Source organism: Lonchura striata, chromosome 1 (assembly GCF_050655825.1).
Source record: "Lonchura striata isolate lonStrDom1 chromosome 1, ASM5065582v1, whole genome shotgun sequence".
NCBI lineage: Eukaryota > Metazoa > Chordata > Aves > Passeriformes > Estrildidae > Lonchura > Lonchura striata.
The window spans coordinates 108678319-108692085 of NC_140703.1; the positions used below are offsets into that span (position 1 = coordinate 108678319).

Below are 13767 nucleotides of genomic sequence, written 5' to 3' on the forward strand. Positions count from 1 at the left end.
AATAATCTCTCCTTTCAGAATATTGCTCTAGAATTTTCCTCACTCAAGGTTTTGTCATAATTGAGCCTTGAGGAATCTAAACTGATTTATCTGTGTAGATGTTGTCCATTTTTTTGTCTGAAAACATCATCTTTATTTCTACTCCAAATACTTCAGGTAACATTGGTTTTCTAGCATTAAAGTCTCAGCACCACAGGGTGGAGTAAGAAACACACAGAATTTACAGTCAAAAAGTGATCCTAGGAACAACACACATTGGACTCCCCTTTCTTGCTGTCAAGTTTCTGAATAAGCTAAACTGATCATTCCACTTATAAAAGAGGAGCTAAATATAATATTGTTTTATTGTTAATTTCTGATCAGCTGAAACAAAAATTATTCCTCCTATCAATACTCTAAATGGATTTGAAAATTTTAAAGCAAACACACAGAGCTCCCAAGCTCAGCATCTTTCTGATTATAAATCTCCCCACATGTTCTTTTAGAAATGCACCGCATATTGCTGAATGGGTTGCTAAATCCCTCAGCATGGGTAAACTGATCCCTGCCCAGAAAGCAACATCACTGACTGAAAGATTCCCATTCCAGCTGTGCAGACACTATTCCAGGTGCCTTATATGAATGAACTGTTTTCAGCTCTGTGAAAGAATGGTGCCAGCAGAGCTCCACAGGAGACGGGGCCATTCAGGATGTGCCTATTCTGACACTGGCTGGGGTGGCTCTTCGCTGGAGGAATGACTCAGTCTATGCACCCACATTAAAATGATTTTTTATTCCTTTTCCCTCTAAGGGTTTTAAAGAGATTCACAACTGAACTTCAGAGAACTTCAATATTTGCTTTAGACTTGTTCAGTTGTTAATTAAGTTTTTTTCATTGGGGCTCACTGGCACCATAAAATGAAAACATGAAAGGGAAAAACTCAGCAGACTCTATGCTGGTTTTCCCACAGTGGATATTATACAATCAGGTGAACAAGACATTGGACAATAAAATCTCCAGAAAATAACAAGTTCTACAAAGGCACTGAGCTGAAATTTCTTATGAGATTGTGCTAATTAAGGTTGATTGGGTTTTGTGCTGCTTCAGTTTTTGAAGTCCTGAATCACTTCCTTTTACACAGTCTGTAGTAATTCTCAATATGGTACCTGACAATGCACATAAATCAGATGGATCCATGGGACATGTGAAATATGAAAGGGTCCAAACACACCAGAAAAAAAAGGGACATTTTCATATTTTTTTTTTCTTATGTATTCACTTCATATAATTACAAGATGAGAAATTAAAGTGATAGCTCTTTTAAAAATGCTAATTTTTATCTCATTAAAAAAATTGCTTACATCATTCATACTTCTAGGAAGAAGAAAAGTAATTCAAGAGAGTCAACAGATAGTTAACATTGTTTAGGATTCAAACTGAAACAATTTTTCCTAAATCTGATATTATAATGATATAAACTAGAAGGAAATCAAGTAGGATAAAAAATATTTTCAAAATAAGACTGAATCCAGATGTGATCCTACTTTCCAAATATAGCATTTATAGTCCCAACATACACATAAAAATATCTGGATGTACTTCCAAGCGCACGCACACACACAAAAAGCAACTGAAAGGTACATCCATCTACATGTTAATTCAAAAGACATAGTAACATTTAAAAAATTATTTTCAGGGGTGCATATATATAGCTCTGAATATATTTAAGATAATGTAAGGCACACTATACAAGATCATTATTTTTTAGAATTATTTAGAGCTCTACAGGCATGCCAAGAAACCCATTATTGAATATCTCTTATAATATCATTATAAAAGTACTCTTTTTCAACTTCCCTGTCGTTTTTTTCCCCTGTTTACTTTCATAATCTTACTGTCTAATTTTAGATGGAATTAACAGAGAAATTGAGGTATATAACATTATAGAGTGTTGATAGTTTTATTGCAGAGATGTTTGGTTTTATTTCATTCATATTTTTACCCTCTAAATGCTGCAGTAAAGCAGACCTTACAGAAGAAAGAAAGAGAAAAAAATTATAATTGGATGGACATTTTTATTTCAAAGGCTAAATAAACCATGTGTAAAGATAGGGAAAAGCTTTTTCTATTGAACTCATTTGAGCTGTAAAAATTTAAATATAAGTACATTGATGTGCACATTTTGAAATAATTAACAATGTTGGCTGTGTTTCAATAATTTATTAATAAACCACATACCAACTTTGCAAAAGAGTCATCTAAGAGTAGTGATGATGATGAGTTTCCTTTTTCTAGGATGGGTGCTGGATTTTAAAGAACCACATTTTTTATCCTTTCTTTTTTAAAATTACTGCATAATCTTCCATGACATATATGGTCCTTTACATCTTCTGGACTGGTATAAAATATAAATCAGGAGGAAAATATGACTTTTCTAGGAGAGTAGCTTAAACTTCTCAAAGTAATCCTACACAAAATTTGCTTGCACTTTCTAGGTGATCATGATGCAAATCCTCTTTAATGAGAGGCTGAGGGACAATCAAACACTCTTTGGTTAATTAAGAAAACTAGTAAACACGTAAGCTCCACCTGTGTCTAACTCACCTGGGCTTCCTGGGGGACCTGTGCTGCATCCACTCTGTCTGCAGCGTAGGCTGCTAACTGCCTGTCAATAACAGCCAGGGACTCCTGGATCAGGCGCAGGGTTTTGTCAGTCTCCTGTGCAGATTGAATACTCTGCTCAAGACTTTTCTGTCTTCTCACGGCCTAGAAACAATGACAATGTTATCAGCATTCAAAGTAATAATGCATAAAATACAATTTTTTCTGCACTTCTTGTTTTTTCCCCCCAAAAAACCGTTCAGGCAAAGAATCAGACGCAGGATTCCTGACTTGTGCCCATCCACCTTTTTGTAGGATAAATTGCGCATCTTTTTGCCACCCATTCAGTTTTCTCCTCAAGAAACAAACAACACTCAGATTGCACAGAAAAGTTCTAAAAAGTAAAGAATGCCAAAAAAAGCCCAAAGTGTAAACTGAGGATTTCTATTCAGAGTGCAAGATGGCAAAGCTGCACAAGCAAACCATCCTGACAGTGCTGCCTTTCTTTCTGAGGCAGAGAGGTCCTCCTGATCTTGTTACATAATTCAAGAGACTTTGTTTACTGAGAATAGGGTTACTGTCATCACAATCCTATCCAAAGCAATCCACCTCAGTAAGTGAGAGGGATAAAGACTCTGTTGAGCTGGATTTCTCTCATATGAAGCATAAATAGCTGTTGGGAAGAGGCAATGACTACTTTCTTCCTCCTGTGGGAAAAAAATTAAGAAGTCGAATCTTGCTTCTATTCCACCAGCAGTGCCACCATGGTTTTTTACACAATCCTTTTTTGGAGAAGGATGTTTTCCTTTCAAAGGAGCTCAGTTTATGGTTTAACAAATCAGGACAATAAATTCTCCATCCAAGTTGTCCTTAGAACACACATATATTAAACACTTCACATAAATGAGTCAACTTTAAATAGTATTTGCAACACTTTAATAAGACATTTAATGAGTAACAAACAACCTGGTGCATTCTTCCATCTGTCATTGTGTCTACCCACAGACTCATATTTTATTTGGACCCCAGCTACTGCCTAGCAGCATTTCTGTTTTTTTCTGCTTTATACAAAGCACACAATAATCACCAACAACTTCCAATACAGCACCGTTTTCCTGTGTACAAGTCCAGCCATATTGCTTCCCACAGAATAAGGTGACTAACTTAATTTGACATGAATCAAAGGTGAAAGCAAGCACCCTTTAAATAACATTTCTATATGTCCTGCCATTTTTCAAGTCAAATCACACTTTTTCTCTCTGATAAGCCAGCAATACTTTAATTTGATTTCATACCCATTACAACACTCTTGCCTTGAACAAAAATATCTCTCAGCAATTCAGTAAGAATATTTGATATAGCTGCACCTTCTTCACAGAGCTCACATTCTCACAGAGCTCCACTTATAACAAATGAAGAAGATGATTTCTTGTGAGCATTCTTGCTAGCTGTTTGACTTAGTTAAAGGATAGGAATCCAACTAGTATTTTCTATATTTGTTCTTGTAAGCTGCTTTGTGCTATTTCAAAACAACTGATCAGATAATCTTGTATCACTGCAAGTTCCAGGAACCTTCTCTGGAACTGAGCAGCTTTGCATATCAGACTCATGCTGTCAGTGTTAATGGGAGCACCTAAACCACCAAGGCATTATTACCCTACTGCAGTATTGAGGCTTGCTACTTAAATAACTTTTATCTTCATCTGATTTGAGATTTTAACATAAAAACCTTCTCAGCCTGTTTAAAAAAGTGAGTTTAAAAATCACTGCTTCCATTTACCTTGGCACTACTTGCTGCTGATTTGTAAGCCTGGCCAGGACACACACTCTCTATCAATCCACCTGCATCACTATTAGATCAGAAACATTAGATCAGAAACAGGATAAGTAGCTTTCTGCACCTAATGGGTAAGGTCATCCTCCTGGAAACATGGAAGAACCATGGAAGATCATCCCTGATTTACTGATCTCTGTGGTTTGCTGTTAGGAAATCCATTCCTAACAGCAGAATCACATTCCACACTGCAGAATCTATTCCTCCTGAGAGCTGCAGTGCCCTTATGAGCAGAGAAACTCACCATTTAAAATAAGACTCCTATTAAGTTCCATTCTTATGAGTCATCTAAATAAGTGTCTGCACTTTCTGGAGAATTCAAAATACTGGACACAAATTTAGTGTTATATCTATCTGATGAGCTAGCTTTATAGCAACACCTGAAGCTTTGAACCTCTGTTAAATGCTGTCCCCATGCTAGCTCTATTTGAAATAAGGCATTTTTAAAAATAGAGATACATTTGCTGCCAGCCTGGGAAGCAGAATGCATTCATGCAATGAAGTTGCAGAATGCATGCAAACTCCCAAAGACTTAAAATCCTACAAAGAATAAGTGGTGACTGAAAAATCATCATCTTTGTGCTGATATCATCAGAAACTGTGTATATCAAAATCCCATTTTAGAATACATCTGGAAAAAAAAAAAGATTCCCAAACTCATTGATCAAAGATTATAGCAGATAAGCTTAAGAAAAAATTACAGCAAATCCTCACCTGAGTCCAACTGAATTTTTACACTTGTATTTCAAGCAAATATAAAGCAGATAAATATATATTCATGCTTTTGATGTGGTTATGTGCACCCAACACACACATAGACAAAAAATTCCCCATTTGTTGTCCTCAGAGGGAATTTTATTGCACCCTGAGAACTTGTGTGACATTTTGCCTCCTCCAAATGAGCTGAAAGTACATCTTTTCCCAAAGTTGTGAATAGTTTAAGTGAATGAATTGATGATGTCAGACCAAGACATGAATGAAGCAGTAAAGGAGAGGAATTATTTTGGTAATGGGAGAAGAGACACACAGCTGAATTTTGGGAAATAGTACCTTCAGAGTTGTGGTGATTTTCTCAAGATATAAGTGGGTGCCACTTTAATATTTTTTGTCTATATTGGTTACTGGAAACTGACCCTGCCTTGCATGTTCATTTAAAGCCAAGCTCATACCTGACCTCCTTGAATTACCACCAGAAATGGATTGTGTACAGTAATCTTATGAAAGGTATGATACACTCATGTAATGTAACATATTTCTCCAGGACACAACAGCTGATTCAAAGATCTAATCTTTTTCACTAAGTAGGTCCCTGGTACTGCCACTGGCATTGCAGAATATTGAAGAAATTCAACCAAGGGGAATGACACAATATTGACGAGGCACCTTCTTCTCTTTCAGTAGAAAAGAGTTGATGGTGGGCACAAGCATTAGAATGCTTTACAAAAAGCAGTTCTTCTATACACTTACATCTGTGAACCTGAGTTTCAAATTTGTCCTTCCAACTCACAACTGCCTGTGTGAAAATCTATGTAGGCTTACTTTTTAAAGACATATGAGAGTTCAGAGCTGAAGATTTAAATATTTATGATATTAAAATATTTTGATTTATGACGTTCTGTGTGGTTCATCTGTTTGTTTTTTTCCTGAAATATTATGGGTTTTCTATTCCATTGTGGGAAAAAAAATAGATAGCATAACACTGTAGTGTACAAATGGGTTTGAGAATATAACAAGAAGCTCCAGCTTTGCTATCAGATTATAGTCAATAAAGCTGAAGGCTTTGGGCTCTAAAGAGTAGTGGCTGACATTTAATTGCTAAATAGAAAGTCTCAGGAAAATAAACAACAGTTTAATTATTTCTGAGCCAGCAAAATATTGACAGCTGTCAAGGAAAACTAATTCAAAGAAAAAAATCTGCTGTTAGGCACTATCAGAATGAAAGAGAAATGAAAAAAAAAAATGGAATACACTTTTTATTTAAGTCTCTATAGATTTTAAGTGTTTTGATGATAAACATGACACTTTTTATGATATGATGTCCTGTATAAAACTATTTAATATTTGCCAAAGGTCAATGGTAAATGCAGGAAATAGCAACATTGCATAGTATCCATAAAAAATGCAGTTGTAATGGAAAGGCCATAGTTAATTTTTGGATGTTGAATGTTATAATGTTATTTTTATAGGCATTGCCATTTTTTGCTTAAATAATGCATTTCACCTATTTAATGACATCAGTCACACATGCAGTTACTAAGATACCAGTTAGAGTTTTAAGGTTAAAACCAAATAATGTTGCTGAGGCAGTACAAAGTAGTTGGGCTGTTGAAGAATAACAGAACAAAATCTTTTGAAAATTATAGCACATTTACTATAGGGTATATTTATTTAAAATGCAGAAATAAATTCATTAATTATCTTAGAAGTTCCAGCTCATAGAAAAGGGTCTGTTAAGAAAGGCAGAAATCTTAGTAAGCTGGGTGGTTTGTTTTTTTTTGTCTCAGACTCTTGTGTTATTGAGAAATGTTGCCACAGGAAAAGTTAAAATGTTAGGAAACTTTAAAATTTCTTCCTAACTTGTTTAAAATTCTTTAAAATTTAGCCTGACTCTTGGTAATATAATGGTTTTGGCTGAGGTATGTCACAACTCCTCTGTACCCCTTGCATCAAATTCCAAACATGTTAATCTGCACTTAATCTCAGAGTGGATTAATGTTTGTGCCTAGATGTTAATTAGAAACACCTTTTTTTAAAAAGTCAAAACATTACTTTTGGACTCATGAATTTTTAATACCCTCCAACCCAGAAAAAAAATTTCAGCAAGTTCTAGGAATATTACCCAGTGTGCTTATTGAGTAAATGGCTACAAATATTTTACCTCCCAGCCATTAAGTGATATTCAGCTTTGATCAACTGAATTCCAAAACAGGAAGCTATACCAAAGAAGACTTTTCTATGTCTTTATGTTATCACTGCGAGAAGATAATGCCTCAGAACTTGTAAAAGTAGCCCTCTTAGCAGCCTTCAAAGCAATTATGTGGACATGGTGTATGAAATAGTCTTTCTCCTCTGGAGAAGAGAGCAAAACAGAAAAATTATGTCAAATGATGAATGTATACTCTTTGAAAGAAACCAAAGATAATCTTCAGGAGAGTCCTAAAATGAATTAAGAGACAAGACCAAAGAATAACAATTCAGTCTAGTGTAAAGCCCATGTGAGCAATAACATTTTGTAGAGTTTTTTGCAAGAACACTCATGAACATCTGATAGGCATTTCTGAAGCTTGCTGGACAGGATGTAAATCACTTTAAGCATTGATAGGTGCTTGCAATATTAGCTTCAAATTCTTCAGTGTTTCTTAAATCCCATATATAGAGTTGTAAGTGAATCAGTCCTTGAAAAGTAAGGATAGGGTATGCCTTGCTATCAGTCAGCCCCAAATGTTCAAAAGCAAACTAAACACACTCACTCTTTGTTAACTGAAGAAGATAAGGCACACAAACATGAAGCCATTATCTGCCTTTAAAAATGAATCTCCATCTCAGCAGCAAAGCTGCATTGTCTTGCAGCATCATTCATATAGAAGTGGGTTGGTTCAGTTGCTCTATTAGTAGTGAATAAATATTCCACATATCAGTTTCTGCCCACATGAGCTTATTGTCTTGGTAATTACCCGCAAAATTATTCAAATAAATACAAGTAACTCCACCACTTTAGGACTGCCAATTAGCCTGTCTGAAGAAGTGACCTTGAACATGAGCTGATTTGTGTTATGTGTCCGCAATATATTTTTATACAAGGAAAATGCTGCCTGAATTTCAAGGGACTACACAAACAGCACAGAAAATTCAGTATCAGGAATCTATGAAAGAAAACCCCCATGTTTTTCAACTTCATGTTCAGATCTGACTGTTAGTATTTAACTACTCAATATCTGATCCAGCTTTCAAAGAAGCCTTTAAAGAAAACATCCACCCCAATTTTTTTTCTTTGAAAGAAACTGGAGATCAGTGAATACCTTTCTATATATTTTGCCTATATACTCATCAAAATTATTCTCAGAATTTCACACATCTTCATTATGTGCTTTTGACACTAAATCTCTTGAGATTTATGAATTTTGATTTAATATCTATGAGTGATGACTGAATAGTATTCAACTATCACAAAAAGACTACTTGAAAGTGTTGTTCTCACACCCTAGAAGCCTTCTGCATATTCCTAGTCTTCTAGTCAGTAAAAACATAACAAATACCAAGAAGTAGAATTCCAGAAAGTGTCTCTGCTTTCAAACAGAAGTGAGATGGAAAAAAAAAATAATAAGGGCTACAGAAAGAGAAGGTATACAGAAATTTATATTTACTTTTCAGACACTGTCCAGCTACACAGATTTATGTCAATACCTGTGCTGCACCAGAACTACCACCAGGCTCTATCCCTCACCATCCCTCAAGTTTATTCTCAGAACAGCCGAGCACCCTCTTAGAATTTTTATTGTGGTGTTTTTACTTCCACTGTTTTCAAAAGCTAGTATATTCTAGCACCACAAAATATTTTTTTTTTCATTTTCATGGTAGATTTTCATCCTTTTAATACAGCTGCTTTCCAAAAATCTGCACTTGTGCATCATTTATATCATTGTAACTGAGTAATTTTTGACAGTATTCATAGCTTATCTTCAAGTATGTTCTGGTTACAGTCATAAAGGGGCTGTCTACATCCTTTGATGGGTTTTTCTCTAATAATTCTTTCTGATCTTCACCAAAGTACTGGGATGATATTTATAGTATATTGCTACATTTGGCTCTCCTTGTATTACACATTTCTATACTGAAGTGTCTTTTTAAGCCCTTCATTTATTGTTGAATAAACATTTTACCTGTAACAGCTATTACTCTCGATTAGTTTTAAAATAATTTGCTTCCGCTGAGAGTTTTGTTAGAGAAAACATCTTAAATATGCAAATAAAGATTAAATCCACTAGAAGGTCACTCCAATTTGGAAATTTTGGGGTTACCCATTTTACTGGTTTTGTCTGGGACTGAGTTAATTTTCTCCACAGCAGGCTGTATGGTTCAGAGGTTTGTACTGGTGTCCAAAACAGCATTGATAACACAGGGATGTTTCACCATTGCTGAGCAGGGCTTTCACAGCACCCAGGTCTTCTCTTTCTCACTCTGCCCCTTCCAGCAAAGCAGGCTGGGCTTTGAGAGGACACAGCTGACCTGAGCACCACACAGGGCCACACTCAACAACAAAAAGAGGTGGGGAAAAGAATTTCAAAAATGTCATTGCATGGGGACTGGTTGAACATTAGTCTCCTGGAGGTAAATTCTTCTCCATCACTAGCTTTTACCCCTTTTTTCATTCCCTTAAAAAATCATCCTAATCTCAATCCATGAGATTTCTCACTTTTACCTTTTTTATAATCTCCACCAAAGTACCAGGAGATGTGGAGTCTTGTGGTCCTTTGCTGCCTATTGGAGTTAACCCACCACACTCATGAAACCACTCCTAATGCAAAATTGTGTTTGTGACCTCTTTAGGAACTGTACCAACAAAATAACTCTTTTATTTTTTAAATGGTATTAGACTGTCCTCTATTTAACGAGATGATCATTAACTGTACCTCCTGCTGCAGTTCTTCCCACCGACTATTGAACTTCTCAAGTTTCTCATTGATTAATTCATCCAAGATCCCACCATCTGTCAAAGTCTGAGCCAGTTCTCGAATCTGGTTGCGATTATCTTCTGGATGTCTCATTAAACGTTCCAAAGACTAAAAAAAGTCAAAAAAAGTGGTTTATTTTTCCATTTTTAAAAATAAGATTCTACAAAACAATCCAAATTTGCCTTAAAAATATAAGAAAGAAATTTCACGTTTCATATACAATAAAAGTAGAGAAAAAAAGATGAAATACTTATGTTCCATGCCTTGATAACTAATGTCTTGTACTGCGTATTATGAAGCACAATGATTTTTCATATAGCAATAAATTTACTGCTTAATTTCAAAGATGTGGACTATGCCTAAAGAGTTCAGTGAAAATATTTGTACCTTAATATAAAAAACCTGCTTGAGTATGTAAATAATTCTACAGCAAAAATGGATTATCAATTCAGTATTTCATGCTTTGATACACTATAAACATTTAATTTATACAAATTTTAAAAGCTCTATGATAAAAATTAAAGAATAATAAACAAAGTTGCACTGCTATGATGAAAACTTGCCTTCTCTGAAGCAGTCAACATTTTTTTGACTGACTGAAGTGAGGTATTTTTTTTTACAAATGTTTATTTTATCATTACCAGTAGTGTCTGTGACATCCAGCACAACACATTTAATTATTGCTTGATTTAGGTGGATTTGAAATCAAAACCTCATTTTTTGAATCTAGTAAGAACTTAAGACTTTTGAAATATTCTGCACCTTGTTCATGGTTAATGTTAATTCATAATTTGTTTAGAATGACGTGAAATTTACTATTTATCAACACATATGATGTGGTTATTGTTTAAGTCAGCACTTACATCTAAACACTCAGAAATCTCTTCTGCACCCCCCTGGACATTTTCAGTTGCTTTGAGTTTCATTTCAATTTCATTCAGCCATTTATTTTCTGCATCCAAATATGACAATAATTCTCGCCAACATGCCCATACCTCCTGATGAAGAAAAGGTTTATTTAGATTGAAAATTTCACAGGAAATTTTTAGTCATTAAAATACTGAAAACATTCATGCCTCTTCCCCAAAGCAACATGGCTGATAGCTGAAGCTTATGGGAACATACAGTTGATTTTATTTGCCAGCACTCATCTGATCCAAATTAATATAAAAGAAAAACATCATTTTGATTTAATGGAGAAAAACCACAAAAGATAATATGAATAAGTGAACTCTTCTGCAAAACACAACTTGAATCTTCATTTTCATGTATTATCAATTTTATATGGTTTCTGTAAAGTTTTCTTATATAAATATAAAAGTGAGCAGAATTTTTAAAGACCCATGTTAGAAATTTATGTCTTTATTATAAAAATGCACTTAGATTCCTTATATCTTCTGTATATTAATTACTTAAATTACAGGTCCATAAAATGTCAGTTTTAAAGAATTCAGACTGAAATCTTTATGGAAATAATTCTAAACCACATTTAGTGCAATTTATAGACCTTTTATGTGCTAGAGTACTAAAGATAATGTTGTGAAATGTTCTTATTCTCCTGAAATTAAATTATTATCTAATATTTTATTTATACAGTGCCTGAAGATACTTAAATAAACAGATAAAAATGGCATTTTATACACAAAACATTTAAATGATCCATAAATAACCTTTTTTGTTCCTTTTTTTTTTTTTTTTTTTTTGTTGGTACAAGTTAAAATAATGTTATTGAAATGCATTACACTCTGGCAGATCAAGCTTCCCAGATGCAATTCATCTCACTGAACTTTGCTCACACCAAATGAGGGTTATAGAGGGATGTTAAAATGTAACAACACATCATCAATTATCAGGGTAAATAAAGATTACCAGTTTAGACCACACACCTAATTTTCCACAGTAAAATTTAGACAAGATAAATTTTACTCTGGTACATTATCTTCCTGTATGAGGTAAGCTCTTGCAAATTATTCACAAACAAAATTTATTTTTTTAATTTAATGTTGCTCTTGCAACATTAACAACAAAAAATGATACCTAATACTGTATAGTATTAAAATAGTCCCACAGTAAGAATCTGCAAAGGAGTTGGCAAAAATGGTAGAGTCAACTCAAAATGCATGAGAAATATTCAATTTGTCAGCAGAGCCCATGCTGTTCCCATGCTGAGATAATATCACCTAACCAGCTCCAGGGCCACTCAGCCCAAATCCTTAGCCATGGAATAGAGAAGCCTAGAGGAGCTGATGAAGGGAACATCACAGAGCTGCTACAAAGCCAGATTCTGGCTTGATCTCAGAAGGGATAAGAACCTGGAGCAGCCATTGCTGTCTCTGACCTAAGAACCGTGTCCCAGTCGTCTCTTGCAATGCAATTCTCCAGCAGATATCTCAAAATAACTTTGTGTGTAGCTCATAGCGTGGGGTATTTAATACATGGCTGATAAAGTGAGGCTAGCCCTGGGCTATCCACCATCCTATTTGATAATAAAGCTGTGCCCTCCACCTTACTTCCTGCAGCTAGGAGGGCTATAAATACAAGACTGACAAGATACCAAACCTCCAAAGTCTTCCACTTTCCATTCAGCCTGCTGCAGAGTTGCTGGTAGCTGGTAATTAGAACATCCAGCTCCTTTTTCAAAGCCTCATGAGCTGCAGGTGGAGCCTTTGCTATAAAGTTATTCACGGAATCTGTAATAAGCTTCACCTTCACTTCTTTCTGCAGGGCTTCCTCCTTTGCTCTCTGGAAAGGAAAGAAAGGGAAGATGTAGTCCTGATTTAAGAAGGGAAGTTATTTCTAGTAACTATCAGAATTCTCTGACACAATTCTAGACACACAAACAGCAGTACAACAAAACAAAATGCAACAGGAGACATTTAATTCCCAGACTTTCTGAAATAATCTTGAATGCATCTAAAAAACTTTTGTTCAATTTTATTGCCAATACATAATAATCAATTTAACATCTCACAACCATCTAGTGCTCTGGAGCTCTCAGAATAATGGAACCTTTCAGTACTTTTTTTCCCCCTCTCTGAAGTGCTCCAAGCACCTTTAGCATCATAACTTATGAACCACAAATGAACAAAAAAGGAAAAAAAAAATCTGTTGTGTTACAAATTCATGTATCCAGATTTAATGGTAAAATCACAAGAATGGCCAAAAAAAAAAAAAAAAAAAAAAAAGATACCTCTTGTCAATATAATTTTCTTGCATTTAAAAAGAAAGACAGAAAATATTTTTTCTCTATTGTATATCCCACACTTTTGCTCCTCCCTCCCTCCCTTGTTATGTGGGCTCATGAGAAAGATTTTCATACCTAGTACTGTTTCCTCTGAGTGTTCTGGTGTCTATGACTGGAATCATACCACAACTGGAAACATAGTGATGCTATAAAAAGTGACATCAGTGCCTAAGGGCCTTCACAGCAATTTACAATGACAATTCCCTGCCCAAAAAACATCAAATCAAAACCATATTCCTGACAACACTTTTTTCCCTCTCTGGGTCTATAAGTTCATGAACCAGAATAACTGTGATCAGGCTGCCATTGGTAAAGGAAGTTTACAAGGTTGCTCTTGACTTTTCTCTTCTCAAGCTGTGGGAAGAAATGAGCTGCAAAATGAATACAGAATTCTGGTCCAGATTTTCTCTGTTGTGACATCATGACAAACTATTTT

At 35.0% G+C, this 13767-nt stretch overlaps 1 protein-coding gene across 18 annotated transcripts in view; it reads right to left on the reverse strand.

The window, feature by feature from the left end:
* The window catches only part of DMD (dystrophin), a 1148985-nt gene that overhangs the window by 623365 nt on the left and 511853 nt on the right, over positions 1-13767 (reverse strand). For all 18 annotated transcript variants that reach the window (XM_077781657.2, XM_021553010.4, XM_021553014.4 and 15 more), the window contains 4 exons: positions 12647-12829; positions 10951-11085; positions 10046-10195; positions 2585-2746 (listed from right to left, as the gene is read on the reverse strand). In XM_077781657.2, coding sequence (XP_077637783.2) covers positions 2585-2746; positions 10046-10195; positions 10951-11085; positions 12647-12829 — 630 coding nt within the window. The remainder of the gene's footprint in view (positions 1-2584; positions 2747-10045; positions 10196-10950; positions 11086-12646; positions 12830-13767) is intronic.